At 38.8% G+C, this 20697-nt stretch overlaps 1 protein-coding gene across 1 annotated transcript; it reads left to right on the top strand.

The window, feature by feature from the left end:
* Positions 1-2750: 2750 nt before the first annotated feature.
* LOC104502118 (rho guanine nucleotide exchange factor 10-like) lies at positions 2751-20458 on the top strand. Its single transcript, XM_010146044.1, has 5 exons — positions 2751-2775; positions 3461-3603; positions 9523-9697; positions 17952-18074; positions 19947-20458. The coding sequence occupies exons 1-5, from the start codon at positions 2751-2753 to the stop codon at positions 20456-20458; spliced, it is 978 nt and encodes a 325-aa protein (XP_010144346.1).
* Positions 20459-20697: the final 239 nt, after the last annotated feature.

Here is a 20697-nt window from a genome sequence, read left to right as displayed (position 1 = left end):
GGCTTTGTCCTATTGTACATTTTCAGAATTTTTTGGTAAATGTTTTTTCTCAGCTACTATTTCTGGCTGCCTTTTTTTTTTTTAAAATAAATTTAATTAATCAGTAACTAACTAAGGATTTATAACATCAAATTAAGTGGTTCCGTGTATTTTGCAAGTGTTATGCCTAATTTCAGATAAGTATGTTTTGAACCTGCAGGTGTTTACACAAGTAGAATAGAGATAGTACTTCTTTTCACGTAGATTTTTAGAAGCAATGAACTTCAATCAGACAGATAACATGAAATAAGCAGAATCAAACATATGATGTCTGTGCAGGCAGGTATTGAATAGGGTTTGCCAGGATCTGGAGAGAGAGGCAGAGGGAGTGTTTTCTTAAAAGTGTGATTTTGGTCAACTTGAAACAACTTGTGAAGTAGACACAGACTTAGTGAGTAATTTTGGCAATAGGTGATAAAAAAACTTGGTCAGCAAAATGAAGTTGTGATCTTGCTTTTAGCCAGCAGCCTGTGGTTAAAGCATTCACAGAAGTCTGCTGGATTACCAGACTTAATCCCTTGATGTGCTTGAGAGGATTTTTACCCATGCTTCCAACTGTCAAGAGATTTCCCTGGCTGCCACAAAATAAGAGGCTAGAGATGCACAGTGCTTAATTTCTTCTTCTGGTGCCATTCCACTTTGTATTATTAATTAAGCAATCACTGAGGCAGGGATCAAAATACAGCTGACCCATCCTTTAAATGCTGCCCTAATTACCTGACTACAGAGTCTCCCCCCTGCCCTTTTTTCCCCCCCTCATCTGTCTCAGAAGCTGTCTGATCTGGAAGACGGCAATGTTTTCAGGAAGAAAGAAAGAAAGAAAGAAGTGCTACAGAATAGCCTTGTCACAAACACGGCTAGGGTATCTGGGTAGAGTGACTGCTATGGATTTTTCCTGTGCCGATAGAGCAAGTGAGATTGCAGTTTCTTTGCATGAAGTCATGGTAACGTGAAAGACATGAGGTCTCTATCTTACCTTTCTCATATGTCCAATCCCACTGAACTCCTAAAGCTAACTGGGCTGTTATGTGCTCTGCTAAAAGCACCAAGAGAAAATGGTTTTGTGAGAACTGAGTTTTGATAGATGTATTTGTTGAGTCAAATATTCGTAACACTGGTAGGATTCATAACATTGGTAATATTGAACTTACCTTGCAGGAGGATGTTTTAGAATTTTTATTTTGCAATTGACATTCACCTATCACCGGTACTAACTTTCTTTTTCACTCAAAACTACTAGAAATGCTAGATAATAATTTTAAGTAAGACTTAATCAAAATTAGTAAAATGGCTTAATGCTTAACCATCCCAGGAGCTGCATGGAAGTTGAGGACATAAAGATCCAGATTAAAAACGCACCTTAGACACTTGAAATGAAATTTAAGTAAAATTTAAATCTGAGTCCCCAAATGAGACCCTGAAAATCCCTATTCACCTGTCACTTCAGTATCAGCTATGCTTTATATGCAGATTAGTGTCTAGCTTGACGGTATTTAAGAGGAGGTGCTGTTGAGTTCAGTGAATGGTTCTGTCTGTACGTTAATGGTGTGTTCAGTGTGGAAAAATAACTACAGAAGAAAAGATAGCTTCCTGCTCAGCATATCTGCTCTTTGCCCAAATTCACAGTCTTTATCCTTTAGAATAGACATTAAAATTATACACTAGAATTATGAAGGTTTTATGTCTGTAAAGGAAACACAAGGGTACTATGAACTGGATGCTGTTAGTACTTCTGCAGTGAGCATAACTTGACGCAACGAAAGCCCAGCATGCACCTCCGCTCTCTGAAGGCTTTGCACTGAACTGCCTGCAGTGGTTAAAGCATTCGCAGAGTATGGGCAGCCTCCACTGACGAATTTAATTCAAGAGATTTAATTTGTGGTTGCTAGCAAATGAATGATTTTCCAGAATTTTCTTTATTGCTAATGGTACATATGAGTCACGAAAAACACGGTGACTTTGACATCATGGGGAGAGTTTACAAGCTAGTAACTGGAAACACTCTTCTCACTTGCAAACTAAAATAATGAAAATTATTTTGACAGTCTGGAACTAAATGTCATTTTTACAAAGATGCTTTTGGAAGAGAGCCACGTGGTGAGAATGACTCAGCGCATGTTGTATCATGCAGATGGCAGAAGCAATAAGTACTCCAGAGCTAAGGCTTCTCATTATTGCTGCTGCTGCTGTTACTGTGAAGCAGGGTATTTCATACCCCTTTACCTAAGCAGATAATAAAATAGGCACTTGTTCTGGGGGGAAGGGGGGGGTGGGGCGGGGGGAGAAAAAAGGTTTTATGTAAGTACTTGCTTAAAGATGTGTTTACCCTGGTCTCATCAGTCAAAACTTAAGTGGTTACTGAGTTGAAACCAGTGTCAGTAAAGTAGGCAACTTTTCTGCAGCTTACACAGGAAGAAGGTTTTAAAGTGAGGAAATGGGGCCTTTTTGACATGTTTTATCTCAGTGTAAAAACAGATACTTTAACAGATTTTGATATTATGACTAAAGCATAATGGATAGAAAAGCAGCCTTTGACACTTGATGTTCAGTGAGCACTAATAAACTAATGTAAAAGTATTAAGATTATTATTGCCATATTTAGTGTGTCAAATTGTATGTATAAAAGACACAGCTACAACTATTTCAAGAAGCCCATGTTGCTAGCTCTTAAATTTGGAGAGAAATAATCTGCCAATCCTTATTTCAAAGAGATGGCAAGGGAGAGTAACCAGAGTGGTAAGTGGTAGCATGGAGTTCTTATCAGAAGAAGGTCTCTGAATAATTGATTGTGCCACATACACATGCAGTCCACAGAACACACTGTGGATTATAGTTGGAGGGAAAAAACCAGAAAAAGTGAAGATATGGCACAAAATCAAGTTTTAATTTCTTTTACAAAACCTTTCCTTCTTAAATGAAGTATCTAGTAGCAGGAAGACCATTCCATCAATGTGCTCTTAGAGGGACATCTGAGCTTGTTAGAACCTACAATAAAAACTTTGCTGGCCACTGATTCTGTCAAAGTTGGAAGTTAATTCATCTTGAAATAGGTCAGTTGTGAGCTCCTTCTGCGTTGGAGAAAATTGTAACATCCATAGCTTTCTGACTGTATCTCCCCTGGAAGGGAAAACAGTGGTATCAGAACAGCAATGTGGGATTCCTCATTTATCAGTTAATCCAGATAAAATATTTTCAGTTACCAAATATATGATCGTTTGGTTTTGGTTTTTCCCTTGATGTTATATTACCATACAAACTTACACTGGAAGCTAAAATTAAAGACATGTAAATCAAAGTATAGCTTGAAGTGGCAGCTTGCAGCAATTTGAGCAGTAGGCTTGAGAGATAATGTTTCCAAAATTTTTAAAACAAAGATTATCATTTTATGGTGTATAACCTTTCTTATTCTTTATTATTGTAGATGGGACATGGAACATGGAACCTCAGAAGACAGTTAAACTGGGGGTTCTGCCTGTTAGAAGTCTGCTTGTGATGGAGGAGACCATTTGGGCTGCGTGTGGTGGACAAATTTTTATAATCAGCACTGTGACACATTCCATAGAGGTAAGTGCTTTTAAAAGCATTGTTCACATACTCTGCTACAGGGTATAAGTGGTAGAACTTTAAAGGTTAAAATTTGTTTAAGAAGCTTCTTGATACAGGAAGCTTTTCAAGACAAATGGTTTAAATTCTGTTAAATCTCACTCCCCACAGTATGAAATTCTGCCTTGATCCCTGCTGATGTCTCATTAGACCTAGGTTTCCTTCCATTTTCTCCCAGCTTTTCATAAGGTGCTTGGAAGTTGTAAAGTATTTGAGGCAAGAGGTTCGCTTATAAATGAGATCTGGTGAAAGGATCAAAGATTTGAGTGTGTATAGAAATTGCCTGTTAATTCCAGAAGAAGGTTTAGTTAAGAGACTGCCCCTACATAGTTAGATGTTAGTTGTACGTTGTGATGATTCCATAATATATTTTTTTCAGATTTTTGCTTTGCAGTGGCCCACAAAAATGTGCATTTTCCAATGAACAATCATACAACAGTCAGCTTTTCTGGAAGGAGAGAAGAGTGTTAAGGATTCAAGCTCATATCTGTGACCACATTTTCCAGAAAGTGTTAAGCCTTCATTTATGTCAAAATTGCAGTCTCTACCAAAAGAATATCTTAATGGTCTAACATTTCAAGTTGATGAAATGTTAGGAACTAAGCCTCTCCTCCAGCAGTTACACTGAGTTGCATGATGTTTACAGCTATGAAGTTCTTTCACACAGGAGTCCTGATGAGCTCACAGCCTCCTTCTTTGTGTGCTTTGTTGCTGCTTTTTTGTTTCACTGATGATCGTGTTTTCTCCCAACAATTGTCTGTTTGGTACAATTGATTCTGTGAGTCATGGTCATGGGTTTGCAGGGAAATGGCTAACATCCTAATTTCCTCTGTCTTTATCTGTGCTTTCTGGGTGATTTGTTTCCTCCAAGCAGATGCTCCCATCATCTATTTTCCTACTTTGTTTTTCTTTAAAGATTGTTTTGTGGATAGTTTGATAGGTATGATGAGGGAAATATTTTGGAAGAGTGATTTGGATAGGTGCATGAAATGGACTTTTGTTAGCTTCGTTGCAGGGGCAGAGTATCTTCTGGGACACCTGGTTACTGCCCTATAGTCTTTGGTGACGAATGTCTCTGATTCTCACCAAGAAATACATTGCAACAGTAAGAGATCACAGCCAGATTGTTCCTGTTTAAGGTTGGTTAAATTCATCGCTTGCAGTGAGCGTGGGAAAAGCCCTTCCCAGATCTTCGTTCGCGAAGCCAAGCCATGATGATGGTGATGGTTGGTTAAATACAGCCAGATCTCTGTGAATACAAAGTTCAACAACTCTGGCCTAATTTTATCATAAAGCTCTTCCTAGATCAGGTGGTATGACTGCAGTTTGGGCTATGCTGTGCTGTTTTGACTCAGGAGAACAAAACCAGAGTTAGACAGACTTCAAAGATTGAAGAAGGTGTAAAGCTTACCCTGTCGAAATACAATATGACATAATGGATTGCAGTATTGAAAGCAGAAGTTCAAAGAGGTAAAATAACAAATATCCTATCAATATCTCTTGGACATGGTAGTTTAATTTTTCAGCTGTTACAATTTTTCCTACAAAAGCATCACAGGAGGTTTCTTTTTAATTTCCAGTGTGGTTTGTAAATTAACCTATCCAGTGTATTCAGAGCTCAGATTATTATAGATCCACTGACTTTTATAGCTGTAATAAATACACAGCAACAAATGCTGCAGCAAAATACATAAGAAATGGTGCAATTGGAAATGGTGCATATGGGTTGAATAATGGTTTCTCTACACAGATTTTTTTTTTTTGAGAACATGATGATTTTTTGTATATCTGGCTGAGGGTCATCTTTTATATTCCACGTTAATTTCCATACCATAGCATGTCATCTTCCTCACAGAACTGTAAATGATGATTTTCCTTTACTAGTCCTAAGACATACACAAGTACTGATTTTGTTTTCATCATCTCACCAGACTAAACAGCTCACTAATGTTTTCGCTATTGCTACCAGCTCTGTTGCCTGACTTGCTTTGATAGGAACTTCCTGGGTTTGTATTTCCAAAAGTGGTGTGCTATGATGTACATACCGTGTTTATTGGCAGTATTGTTTCCATATTAGACTCTGTCTATAGGGAATATTTTAGCAACGTCAGCAGCTGAACACATCTAAGCTACCACTTCCTTATTGTGCAGAGCAGAATCTTTGCTGCGTGAAGGGAAAGTGCAGCAAGGAAATATTTGTTCTCCCTCTATCCTCTCTCTTATTGAGAGTTCCTACTAATAATTTGACTCAAGGTTTTTTGGATAAAATTCATCTTTTGCTCTATCAACAGGAATCCAGGTGTTGCACAGGCCTCAACTGTTATTATTCCCTCTTTGCCAAACTCCTTTGTATCTCCAGATATTTCAAGTTACAGCTGCTTGTTTGTTCATTGCTCTCTACTATCATGCATGCATGTTATATGCTCTGTGTCATGTATGTTATCTGTAAAGGCACCTGACTAGTTTTTAAGCCCATATTTGTGCAAGCATATTCTAGACCATTTTGTAATCTTTGTCCTTGTGAGGCACTCCCACTCTCATATTTAACTGTCTGTGCATTTGTTAAGTGTGAAGTTCATTATCCTTGAAAACAATCCCCTTCCACGGGATTTGATAGGACTCTTAATTTGCTTGTTTTAATGTATGGTACTATAATAGAATGTTTTAGCAACATGTCTTTTATTGACGTAGTGCCCCAAACTGGCGTAATGCCACAAGCTTCTTGGCAAGGGACATGTGAGAAATGCGTCAATTGCTGTTATATATTAATTACGTACTCTTGACACTCTTTTGTGAAGAAGAAATTTGTCCTTGGTCTTGACCCTAGATCTGACAGCTGTATTGCTGTTGTGTATAGACCTTGATCCCACAGTGGTCTCCATGCCTGTAGACCCTTACGCTCTGCAAATGCTGGATGTGTTTGTTTAAAACCAACAACATGAGTACCAACCAAAATGCCAGAGTTGTTAACAGAATAAAGTCACCAACTGAATGGCATTCCACCCTGGTTTGTTTTGTCTTGTTTTTAAAACTTTGCAAGATATACACTAGTTACTCTGAACTGTTCAGCTGAATAAACAAAATACATGAAAATCCCTATACATGAGTATATGTTGTCTGAGTACTGTAACTTCTTTAAAGCAGTAAAAGTCATTTGCTTTACCTTGTGGACAATGATACCCATTATGCATCTCTCATGGAGCTTGAGAAATCATGGTTCAGTTCTGGGCACAGCTGTTTGGTGCAATTGAGCACACCCACAAAAGAAAGACTCCAGCTAAGCCCTGTGCTGCTGAAACAGTAGTGAGCTGTGTCAGGCTGCTGGGCAGGCGGGCTATGGCATCCAGAACATCTTCTGCAGCTCTGCTGTTGCTACAGAGTTTGAACGAGAGAGTCTGAGGGGAAAAAAGCTGAGTTCTGGATAGAGAGGAATGTAGTTAAGAAAACCAGAAATAACATGAAGTTTGATTTTTCTTGATAACAGGGAATGAGACATCTTTGTCCTTTTGTATTTCTATTTCTTATTATGTGAAGAAAAAAAAGAAGAACAAGGACAGCTATTGGTTTTCAGATAGACATGTAATTGATGCAGAGGTCAAAGCTATCCACTGTACAAAAACTTAGGTATTTGTAAAAGAATGTACAGATTTGGGCTATGTTCCTGCTCCATGTTAGAAGACCCTTTGAATGAGAATAATAGTTTTTACATGCTTCTTGTGGCTTTTTAGTATTACAGTTTTACTTCAAATGTGACTACGTGTTTCAGCAGACAGCTGTACAAGTGGCAGGACATACTAAGTGGGAGTATAATGAGTTGGCTCATAAAAATGGAATGTGACAAAAATGCATGTGCAAGTTGTTTGATGTGGCACCAACAGAATTGTCAGCTGTGGCCAGACCACTTGAGAAAATCCATTTCTTGTGATCTACTTCATTTTTCTTCTAATTTCAAACAGTGCAAGCTGCTGGTCAGGTTCACTTCAGCAGCCTTGGATCTGTCCCTGAGGAGTTTTCACAAGTCAGTTGGTCACCAGTGTTAGGGATGTATGAGTCTGTAAATAGAAATTACTATTTTAAAATCCTTTTTGCAATGAAACGTAGATGATGAGGATATCGGGAAATTTAGTCATAAGAGCTGTTTCAGACTTTGAAAGATGTTGTTCATGAATGAATTCTATTGAATAAGTCGTGTGATTTTCAAATTGAATATATCATTTGGTAAAGAATGAATGCAAGTTCCTTGAGCAAAAGAGTTAATATAAATGTGCCTGACAGAGAATGCACACCTTGCATCTGCAGTGTTTGAACAGTCAAAAGGTAATGCAGTAGCACTCAAAAACTGAACCACTGCCTAATAGCTGAAAACTGTCTGTTCATTTACTAAAAATGGATCATTTGAAGAATGATTCCCCTTATTTTTAAACAGCCATTTTCTCAGTGGAACGTTCTGTTTTATGGATTAATAAAGTATGAAAAGAAAATTAAGTCCTTTCTAAGTATAATATCAGAAGTTACACTTTGTGAAAGCTTAAAATTCTATTCTTTATCTCTGATCTTTGCCTGTTTGTTGAATTTAGATGAAGAATTTGAACACTCTGTCTAAAACCCTAATATATCCAAAACATAAACTTAGGCAAAGAGCTTATCCTGAGAAACATGCAATTTAGATTTGATGCAAAATGACCAAAATGTAACTATTGATTCTACTGCATGAAAAAGTAAGTGTACTTCTACAAGGAGGAAGGGGATACTTTTGCAGTTTTTCTGAAGATATAATTAGAAGTATATAATATATAGTGTGAATATTAGAGCAGATACTTACTTTCATACTCTCTGAGAGAGTTTTGTATCCAAGGAACAGTACGTCTTTTGTTTAATCAGGGAGGTTTTATGTTTACCAGAATAGCTCTCAGTATTTGATAATAGCTGGCACAACATTAAAAGGCTGTGTTTAACTTCAGATACAGTTTACTTACAAGAAAAAAATTGTGGAAAAAAATATCCTTACTTCTTGTTAATGATTAAAGAACTTTACTACAGCTTCATCCTGCACGTTAACAAGAATGTGTAGAATTTTCAGCCTTCATGGAGCCATGCAGAAGTTGTAATGTGAAGGTACTAGCCTTCAAGAAGGTCTATCCTCAAAGTCTTGTGTTATTTATCTTCAGAAGGAGGATTTTGGCCTTTCTAATGAGAAGCATCAATATTTTGAAGGACAAGAAAACAAAATAGGTAGTACTTGTGAAATTCAGATGTGTCTGAGTTGAAAAGCAAGCCACAGTATTAAGGCTCACATTGTTATGTACGTAGCTGAACAGATAATTGGGTATTTATATTCGTAAACATTCTACTTTCTAAAGATGACATTTTTCTTGGTTCTGTTACCCTTGTCTGAAAATACCCTCTTTAGAACTGAAGAAAAATGGTGTTTAAAGAGGAGTTCCACTGTGGATAAAAGGAACGTATTAGGAAAAAATCTGCCCACTCCCAGGAACATCATATCAGTCGTAGTTTTCCTAAAGGAGAAGAAATACAAGATCCTTTTAAGTCTGAGCTGTTACAGGCTTGCCAGCCTCTACAATGCAATATTTTTAATAAATACAATATCTGAGTTACTGTTAAGTTACTCTGTCATTAGGTAGAAATTCGGTTCAAGAGCTGAGAATCCTTCTGTACTAAAGATGATGTATTTTCAGAAATAGTAACAGGAAGATTAACACATTCTATGCACTCAGAACATATCCTGAGCAAAACAGAGGAAGCTAGCTTTGTCCTTCACATGGAGGACAAAGATACGGTGCCTACACTGAAGAGCTGATAAGGAACATTGAATGATCTTGTTCAGTGCATCTCCCCACAGAGTCCTTGTTTTTCTTACAGAGCCAGTTTGAAGCCCACCAAGAGGAAGGGATGATAATCTCGCACATGGCTGTTGCTGGAGTGGGAATCTGGATTGCCTTCACATCTGGTTCTACGCTTCGCCTTTTCCACACTGAGACACTGAAACACCTCCAGGATATTAACATTGCCACACCTGTTCACAATATTTTACCAGGTAGCTGAATAATATCGTGTAATAACATTTTTGTTTCATTTTTATCACTGTGGTTCTCCAGACTGTTGTAGATTAGGCTGGAATCAGAAGGTCCATCTCGGACTTTGCATTTGATACTGTCTCCTCACTATTTGCTTTAGTAAATCCCAGTCTGTCACCTGTCAAGAACAATGTGTGCAGTGAGCTGGTTGAATAGCAACTCTTCTCCTTAAAGGTTGTATAAATGTAATTATATAGATAAGCGGGTGGATTCTTCGGTTTAGTTTATCGGGGTTTTTTGGTTTGTTTTTTGTGTGCATGTGTGTGTGTGAAAAAATAGGACAATGGAGTCTGCTATGAAAATGTGTTTGTTTTGCACAAGTTAGCATTTGCTTCTGGAACATAGTATCACAAGTACATGACAGTGTCAGTTTGTGTAGGATCTGGACCAAAAACCTTGCTTAGCTTTAGTTACTTCAGTAGTCCCAGTGGCTGAACCACTCACATGCTGCTGTTTTGGAGTGTGTTCAGTGTTTCGCTGATTGAAGTTTTAATTTGTTGAATTAAAATGATACTTACAAGTAAAGATGGAACCTGTGGTTGTTATGTTAAAGTTTAACAGATCTTTTTAAGAAACAAGTTGTTCAATCATCCCCAAATCACTGGTGTCACAGACAGTTGCACTGGCCTGTATCAGTTCTGCAAGTGAGTTGCTAGGACCTCTCATCAGCAAGGACATCAGGTAGGAGCTGTGGCAGTCCTAGGAGAAGAAACGTACTGGCATGGGTGAGCATGAGGTGTCCTTGACAGGACAAGCTTCCTTTCTGTCTCTCCCTGTTTCTAGACTACAGTAGACCAAGCCTCTGGAGTTTTTATGGGCAATGTGTGCACTAGCTTTATTGCTCCATTTCCATCAGAAGTGAGTTCTACTGAGCACTGAGATTATATTTATATTGTTAAAGAGTTATATATAAATCATATAATCATTTTGGTTGGAAGAGACCTTTAAGATTATTGAGTTCAACCATTAACCTATCACTGCTAAGTCCACCACTAAACCATGTCCCTCAGTGTCACATCTACAGTACTTGTACTGGTATCTCCAGGGCCAGTACCACCACCTGTTCCAATGCTTGACAACCCTTTCAGTGAAGAAATTTTTCCTAGTATCCAGTCTAAACCTCCCCTGGTGCAGCTTGAGGCCATTTCCTCTCATTCTGTCACTTGTTACTTGGGAGAACAGATTGAACCCCACCTTGCTACAACCGGGCCCTCCCCCCCCCCCCGGGGCAGCCTGTTCCAATGCTTAATGACCCTCTCTGTAAAGAAATTTTTCCTGATATCCAACCTGAATTTCCCCTGGTGCAGCTTGAGGCCATTTCCTCTCATTCTGTCACTTGTTACTTGGGAGAACAGATTGAACCCCACCTTGCTACAACCTCCTTTCAGGTAGTTGCAGAAAGCAAAAAGATCTCCCCTGAGCCTCCTTTTCTGCAGGCTAAACAACCCCAGTTCCCTCAGCCGCTCCTCATAGGACTTGTTCTCTAGACCCTTCACCTGCTTTGTTGCCCTGCTCTGGACATGCTCCAGCACCTCAATGTCCTTCTTGGAGTGAGGGGCCCAAAACTGGACACAGTATTCAAGGTGCAGCCTCACCAGTGCTGATAAGTACAGAGGGACAATCTCTTCCCTACTCCTGCTGGCCACACTATTGCTGATACAAGCCAGGATGCTGTTGGCCTTGGCCACCTGGCCACACTGCTGGCTCCTTTTTGGCCAGCTATTGACCAAAACCCTGAGGTCCTTTTCTTCCGGGCAGTTTCCAGCCACTCTTCCCCAAGCCTGTAGTTTTGCGGGGGCGGGGGGGGGTTGGGAGCCAATTGCAAGACCCAGTACTTAGCCTTGTTGGACCTCATACAGTTGGCCTCTGCCCATCGATCCAGCCTGTCCAAGTACCTTTCTATCCTCAAACAGATCAACACAATTGCCTAACTTGCTGTCATCTGCAAACTTACTGAGGGTGCACTCGACCCTCTCATCCAGATGATTGATAAAGAGAACAGGCCCCAATACTGAGACCTGGGGGTAACACCACCTTTGACCATCTGCCAACTGGACTGAAATCCACTCACCACAACTCTCTGGGCCCAGCCGTCTAGCCAGTTTTTTACCCATCACAATGTGCAACCATCCAAGCTATGAGCAACAAGTTTCTCAAGGAGAATGCCGTGGAAAACAAAAGGGGTAAAAGGCTTCATTTAAAGTCCAGATAGACAACATCCACGGCCCTTCCCTCATCCACTAGACGTGATCTTGTCATAGAAGGACATCAGCTTGCTCAGACAGGACCTGTCTTTCATAAACCCATGATCGCTGGGCCTGATCACCTGGTTGTCCTGTACATGCCATGTGATGACACTTGAGATGATCTGCTTCACAACATACTCCAGCACCGAGGTCAGACTGACAGGCCTGTATTTTCCAGGATCTGCCTCCCAGCCATTCTTGTAGATGGATGTCACATTTGCTAACCTTTTATCAACTGGGACCTCCCTGGTTAGCCAGGACTGCTGATAAATGATGGAAAGTGTCTTGGTGAGCACATGTGCCAGCTCCCTCAGTACTCTTTGGTGGATCCCATCTGGCCCCATAGGCTCGTGTGCATCTAAGCGGTGTAGCAGGTCACTGACCATTTACTCCTGGATTATGGTGGCTTCATTTTGATCCCCATCCCTGTTGTCCATCTCAGGAGGTTGGGCTTTCACAAAAGAGCTGGTCTTGCTGTTAGACTGAGGTAAAGGCGGCATCAGGTACCTCAGTCTTTTCCTCATCCTTGGTCACTATTTTTCTCCCCCCACCCAATAAAGGATGGAGATTCTCCTTAGCCCTCCTTTTGCTGTTAATGTGTTTATAGAAACACTTTATATTGTCTTTTACAGCAGCAGCCAGATTAAGTTCTAGTTGGGCTTTGGCCCTTCCAATTTTCTCCCTGCACAGCCTCACAAAATCTCTGTATTCTTCCTGAGTGTCCTGCCCCTTTTTCCATAGGCCATAGACCTTCCTTTTCTTCCTGAGTTCCAGCCAAAGCTCTCTGTTCAGCTACGCCAGTCTTCTTCCCTACTGGCTCCACCAGCACACTAGGATGGCCTGCTCCTGTATCTTGCATAAAAAATGTTTCACTTCTTCCGTCTCTCTTGTCTTATCAAGTTTTATTTCAGATTACATTAGCTTTGCAATAAAGCTCTATTTTAAATTGTGCCCGTTTATATCATGTCCTTGACAGGGTCATTTTTGCATGTGGTGTTTGACTGTAGGTCTAGCTCTGAACAGCAGGAAATCTGCCTTTAAATAGGTCATTTGATTGAATTCATCACAATTATGCAAAGAAATCAAGATCAATCGTCAGAAGAAGATTAACTTTTAATATGTTTTGCTGTTTATGGCAGGGGAATAAAGGGAAGTAGGGCCTCCCTTATACTTATTTTCTGCATGTAAAGTTCCTGAAAAAAATTGCTGTGGTAATAGAACTGCAGATGTAATATACCTTTTTTTTTTTTGTAAAAAAAATTTATGTAATTATATCTCCTTGGTGTTGTTCTTACCCATTTTACTTCCTCTTTTTTTCTTATTTTTTTCTTGTTCAGTGTCTTCACAAAAAGCATACCAGTGAATGGAAATGGAAATTTATTTCAGGAGTAGAACATTATTATAGCAAATATTCCAAGGGAGAATCCAATCTAAAAATGAAATGAATTTCAATTATTTAGCAGCAGCTCTTGGTCCTGTTTATACGATCCCAATAGTGCTGCAACAGCAAAGGATAAAAGACAGAGGAGTAGGAGGTTTACATAATAAAGAGACAGTAAGGACCTTTTGGAACTAAAAGCAGCCAGAAAATTAATGAAGCTCTGTGTAGTATATACTGAGATCAAAAAATAAAAAACCCAAAGTGAAACAGAAAAGGAGTGAGAGAGCTGTGTATTTATAAAATACGTATTTGCCTTTATTGAGGATTTTTAGCACTTTAGTTTACTTAGATAAGTATTCAAATGCTATTGAAATGAGAGAGAAGAAATTGCTGTAAAAATATTGCTAAGTCTTAAGAGGAGAGATTAAAAAGGCAAAATCTTGATATAACTTCAAAAAAGCTAGTCTTCCTTTGCCAGGATTTTAGTAGGATCAATATATAGGAATATAGTAGGATCAATAATATTGGCCCAGTAGACTACCTGGAGTTGTCATTTGTGTCTTCGTTTAAAACAAAGTAAGTGAGAGGAACGTCACTCCATGAAGTTAACGAAATTATTTTGTTGTTATACAGCAGAAGTAAAACTGTCACTGTCAGGAATGGTTACCATGAGTTACGTTGCTGTATTTAAAGGATAGGTGGAGCAACTCATTAAGATGGAGGAGTAAGAGGTTCTCATAACTTACTAACCAGTTCTTATAGCATTAGATCTTCCCAATTTTGTTCTTAGGAGAAGATGGCTTTAAATATCACTGCCTGCTTGCCTTGTTGTAAGGGATGTGCCTCCTTTGCTTTGAGGAAGACAGCCCTGCAGGACAGTGGACAGGAGAGAATCACAGAGGAATGAAGCGTAAGGGAAGTGGCACAGCAGGTGGTTGTCCTTACAATTCAGCAAAGTTTAGTAATGTAAAAAAAGCAGACTGTGTCTGGCAGAATCTTTTATCTGGGCGTAACTTTAGATCTATGGCAGTACTTGAGAAGAATGGAGCTGGGAGGAGTATTGCTTTCTGGAGTTATGGGAAGTTTGTGTGTAGGAATGCAGGACTGGAAATTAAACCAGGGTCATGAAGGCAACCATGGGATAGACATTTAGTCCAGAGTGGTCCACAGTACCTTTACTTCATACATCATCAGAAATACTTCCTAATAAAGTGTAACAAGCTTCTGTTCTAATACAAAACACCATAAAAGTACAAATGCCAATGAGAAAGGAAGATAATGGTCAAGAGGAAGAGCATCATCACTGTTATAGGTCCAGGTAACTATTTACTTGCCTATCTAGGACACCACAGTACAGCTGGATTGCTTTTAAGTGGCCCAAGCAGGGCTCTGTTAGCAGAACAGAAGGCCTACTGAGCAGCAGGAAGAAAGAAATCAGTTAACATTTGAAAACAAATATTCACACTTCACTAGTGCAGTGTACTTCATTTGTAGAGCAAGTTTATGCTTAGCATTTGTGATCTGTAGTTGAAATCTTAACAAAGGCAGCTTTTCACCAGCCTCTATCACAGCTCTCACACACAAAAAAAATCATACTGTGCACGAATAGACAGTCCACTTGTTTTTTCAAAGTCACATTCAATGTTTCGTTATTCAAGAACATCCTTAAACATGTGTTTCCTTTCAGCTCTAAAAGAGTTTGTCCATTTAAAGAGGTTACTGTGACCTTGATACATCTAATGTCATTGTTCATAGGGATGATGACGGGTTACCTGTTCAACAAAGAAGTGATTTTTGCTCGAGTTGCTGAATTCTGTTTATGTCCATATATCCTCTGATGACATGCATGTTTCCTGGAAACAGATGAGAAAAGCAAAGAAAATAAAAAGTATCATTTCCTCTCTGCTGAAAACAGACTATACTTGGAGGCTTAGCATTTCTTTTGTCCTCACCCTCCAGATGCCAGATGATAAAATCCAGTTGGTTTAAGATTTTACTGCTGGGAAATGATAAAAAGATTGGGGAAAACTTTGTGTCAGCCCGATAGATCTGTACAGTGGGCTTGTTTTTTGTATAGGAAGAGCAGCATGGTCATGTAAGAGGATATGCACCAATATACCCTTTCACCTACCTAGGGTTGACTTCAGAAGAGGTATTTAGGACCGCGTAAGGATCTACCTAGGTCTACTGGTTGTTGTAACTGAGATCTGAGAAAGGTGAATGTGGAGCAGAACACAGGCAATAAACCCATTTGTTCATGTAAGACCTTAATTGTTGGCTTCAGTTATTTGTAAACTCAAGATCTTGGTCAGATTATTTTACAGGCTTTAACAGTTCTGTCTGCATTGGGACAGTGTGATCTAAAAGTTGTCATTTAAAGATAAGAGTATTTGATTGGTTTAGGCATTTTTGTATTTATTGTTCTCCCTTCTTGTTAATTTCTGTTGTTATTGCATAAGACATTCTGGAGAATTGGGTTTACTTTTCTTCTTCTCTGAATTTGAAATATATCAAAGTAAAAAGTCACAGAATAACAATGAAAAGTATGATTTCAAACCTTGTCTAGCAGGTAACAAATTAATATTTTAAATTACTGTTTGAATCGTTTTTTAATCTCTATATAGATTTTATATATATATACATGAGCCTGATCACTAAATCATCACCATTTGAACTTGTTTTGTGCTGAAGGAGTGCCTTTGGGTGCTTTGTTTTGGAAACCAAATTCATCCCATTAACATCTCAAAAGACAAAAGAAAACAAAACAAAAAACTCCACTTCGAAAAGAACCCACCAAACCCAAATCAACAAAACAAAAAATCCCGTCAAAAATTCAAACTCCAAGCTTCAAAAGTGTCAATACGCCAGAATTTATCTGTAGGCATATACAGAGCCACAGAGGGATGATGTAGTCCTACAGTTATGCAGTTTATGGAAAACAAGACAGGTGTCTCTGAAGGTCTGCATGAGTAGATGGAGGATCTTCAACTTACTTGTGCTTGTTATATCTGCTGAGGACCTAATCATTGTGCCTTTAGGGTATTTAGAATGTGGTTTGGGTAAACAGAGCTGGGATTCCAGATTTGGCCCCACACGTACCTTTTACATCACACCACTGTTGGGTTAATTCTTTGTTTTTGTAAAGTTCTGTGAGGAAAGACTTGAACTGTTGTCCACTTCCTGTTTTTCAGTTGGGTGATTTGGGCTATGCTCAGGCTACTTCTTCCCTGCTTTCCCACTGGGTCTGTGATTCATCTATTCTTGGATGTAAATTGGCTCAGCTTCAAGGGACAAGATGGAAAATTCATTCATTTTGATATACCGTAATTAAGGTCTTTTTCCGAAGTGAGGAATACCTGGGTTCATCCAAGTTATATAAGATATGGAATACAAATTCCCTACTTACTGATGAAGTGATTAAAAACTTGAGAGCTATGATGAAGATGGGAATGACTGTTCTCTTGCCTGTAAAGTTAATCATAAATCCAGGAACATGTAGGTTTTGAACGTGGAGGAATCCAGCAGGGTTTAAATGCTCCTCCGCATAAACTTGGGTCATGGCAAACCTTTGGGCAAGCCACAGTTTCCACTTCTGCAACTTCTCAAGGCCATTTTGAAAATCCATCTAATTGAATCAAACATATTTAGTAAGCATTGCAAGCAAAAATGGCTTTGTTTTCATTCGAAAAATATCAATCCCATCAATAATACGTTGTAGAAAATCTTAGAATCATAGAATGATTTTGACTGGAGGTCATCTGTCCATCCTTCTTGAAGAAGCAGGCCTGATTAGACCTGGTTGTTCAAGGAGTTGTCCAGCCAAATTTTTAATATCTTTGGATAGGATAGGGATTCCACCACCTCTCTGAGCAACCTGTTGCAGTGTTTGACCACCCTTATGATGAATAAGCTTTTCCCTGCTTACAATCCAAACATCCCATCTTCCAAATTTGATCCATTGTGTCTTATCCTGTTACTGTGTACATCTGAGTAGAGTGTGACTCTGTCTTCTGTGCACCCTCCTGTCAGTGTAACTTGTTTTAGCCTCTCTTTGTAAACATGCGCTCCAGCCTCCTGATCATCATGGTTGCCTTCCATTGGACTTGTTCCAGTATGCCAATACTGTTCCTCTGTGGGGATCCCAGACTCAGTCAGGGGAACACAGAACTCCTGATATGGTTTCACAGAATAAAAAACTGGGAGAAAAAAAGTGATACTGAACAGGTTTGAGTCTTGATTATAGTGTGTTATGGCGATATATTATGGAGTATCGTGAAGTGAAATGCCTTTCAGTTTTATTATTGAGAGTATGCAGAGTCTATTCATAAAAGCATATTTGTAAAGATAATCTATATCTACCTTTGGATACTGTGGTTTAGAGATGTAGGACAGAGTGCTGCAGAAGTTTAATAGTATTTAAATTGTTATGTATGTAAAGTTTAATACCACACTCCAGTAAGATGTTTGCCTTTGTAATCAGTGCTTTGCTGAATGAGATGGTACAGCTGATTGTGTTTGGCTGAAGTTACTTTGATCCAGGCAAAGATTGTCACTCCTAAGTAACAGAGCACTTCCTAAACTTTGCAGGGCAGCAGCGTGTTTCTGTGACCAGCCTGCTGGTGTGCCATGGTTTACTGCTGGTTGGAACAAACCTGGGTATAATAGTAGCATTACCAGTGCCACGTTTGCAAGGGATCCCCAAAGTAACTGGTGAGTGACATTTCTCAAACAGATCAAACTGAAGTGAACCTGCTAAATTATTTGTACTGTTTAGATCTATGTTAGAGCTCTGTGATGAAGTTGTGCTTGTTCTTCTTCCTGAGCTTTACAGTGTATCCGGACAAGTTTTGTCTCAGTTGTTTGAGCTGGGATGACTGTTTTCCTTTGGGGTGTAAGAATAGGATAGGCATTAATCCTGTTGGAGTACAGTCAAATATATGGGCATGAGAACAGAATGCAAGCAATCTTTCTTCCGGGTTTGAGGAAAATAGATGTATTAGGTTTAGATACACAGGTACTGAAAATTTAGTATGTTGTCTGGATATCCAGTAAATTGGTTTTGTGCCCTTTCTCCCCAAACAGGAGACTTGGAACATATGACAGTATATATATTTCAATTTTTTGATAATGACCTAGAGTTTTCATTTTGGAGTGATGCATTTATTGAGTTACTTTGTTATTACTCCATTTGAAATACAAGTGCATGAGTGCTTGCTGAATCATTTGCAAATGTTTAAGCTATTAGCAGAAGCAAGATTTCAAGTGTGTGTTTAACGGGGGCTATGCTGTGTTTTGGGTTCAAAATTCTGCTCAAGCTTCTACACTGTGAAAGGAAGCTGGCAGGTTTCATGAGGCAAGCTGTTTGCAGCTTCCTACAGGGGGAAGAAAAAGCTTATGTAACTTTGCAAAATGAAAACTAAATCCTCTGTGTTCAGCAAAACATGCAGCAATCCGGTATGACACAGGATAAATGCTTCTTAAATATATAGAGCCTATGTTAGGTGAAAATAAATGCAATACGTTAAAATGCATAGCTGCAGTCAAAACCCCTCTCATTTTATTTCTCCATTTTCTGTTTTGATTATTGTGCTTTATGTCTTCTCTATATTCTTGCTTTTATTTTGGGTCAAGATTTGTCAGATTTCACAGATGTAGCAACACTGCATTTAGAGATCTATTTTTATAGTCTTTGATTCTGTATTTGGAATTTGAACTGAAAAATTGTGACTTTTTCCAGTTGTGCTTCCAATAGTGATAATTCATCTTTACAGCATTGTACTTTCTGTAAAAGCACAATATGTTTTATTATCACCTGGAATGCATTAGGCAGTCAGGGATGAACAGCGTGATTTGTAGGGTTGTGAGGCTTTCCCCTTGATAGCCTCTTTTCCATACCATAGCTGATTTTGTAGAATCCTGCTTTCTTCTTCTTCTTTTTTGCCGTAAAAGCCTCATATACTCATATTGTTATAGCTTCTGAATTTGGCCCTATGCAATTTGCTTTTTAATGATTTGCACAGTGTAAATTCTCCTTGTACTGCCAACATCCTACAGTTTAAATACTTTTAAAATAAGAAAAAAATAGTAATTGTTCAGTGCGCTCCTTCTGAACCTGCCATGGTAACTAGACAACCATTCAGAAGGATGAATTTTAGTTCCTGCTGTTCCTGAGGGGTCTGTTACAATGAGACAGCTGTTCTTGCGCTATTCTGGAGAGGTACAACAGGATTAATTGAAAACTGGTTTTTTTGGTTTTTTATGGATTATTGGAGAAAACTCGGTGTTATGTTTGCATTACTCATGCTGTTGTTGAGAAGAGACAACAAAAGTCAGTCAACTGAAATTCACAATTCCAAGTTTCAGCTGATTTATTAGTACAGTTGTAAAACACTTCTAGTACAATAGGTTGGTTTTTTATACATTTTTTCTATAAATTGGGTACACATAAAGCAAAAGACAGACTGGATGCATATAATAGGGGTTTAAGAGTTAGGTTTTTCTGAGCAAATTTCATTAAGTAATTATGGTGGAACACTGTGGTAAAATAAATGTTCTTTAATTGTCTTTTCCTTTTGGCTCCAGGAAGAGGAATGGTGTCATATCATGCACACAATGGCCCAGTCAAGTTTCTTGTAACAGCTACATCTATAAACAAGAAGAACAGAAACAAACTGAGAAACAGCCTGCCTCGTGGCTCAGAACCTAAAGACAATGACCAAAAGAATGTTCCACACAATGAAAGACCAGGCTCTTCCCTTAGTAACACCCATGACACTGCAATTTGGCTGGGGGGCTCAGTAGGATCCATTGCACAGAAAAGTGACTTATCATCTTCTGGATCCCTTGCTTTGTCTCATGGATCAAGTTGCCTAGAACATAGGCCAGAGGACAGTAACATTTATGAGCTTTTGGAGGATCAAAATATCTCATTTAAAAGTAAAAGACCGAGATCCAAGAAAATGAAAGCAAGTTCAGTATTAGTAATTTCTGGTGGCCAAGGACACAGGAGAGTGAAGATGACGACCAAGCTACAGCAACAAGACGAACTAGTGTCTTCAGTGATGGTCTGGCAAATCCCACTGTTAAATACCTAACTGAACTAAATTCAAGATACTTTCTGCTCTTAAAAGAAGTCTGATATCCTTTTACAGCAAATGCCAGCCTTAATCAGTACCGGATTAGGGACTGCAGGGCAGTTTTCACACACCTAGAACATTCTGCAGTGTTAGGGTGTTAGAAAACGTTTAGTCATTGATACTGTCCTTGATCCTTAGAACAGAAATGATCTGTTAGATACTTTTAAATGGTTTTAGAACTTCTACTTTATTTATAT

The sequence above is a fragment of the Buceros rhinoceros genome, unplaced genomic scaffold (assembly GCF_000710305.1).
Source record: "Buceros rhinoceros silvestris isolate BGI_N320 unplaced genomic scaffold, ASM71030v1 scaffold1442, whole genome shotgun sequence".
Classification (NCBI taxonomy): domain Eukaryota; kingdom Metazoa; phylum Chordata; class Aves; order Bucerotiformes; family Bucerotidae; genus Buceros; species Buceros rhinoceros.
The sequence above is the reverse complement of the archived record's forward strand: the minus strand, read 5'-3'. Positions and strand labels throughout refer to the sequence as shown.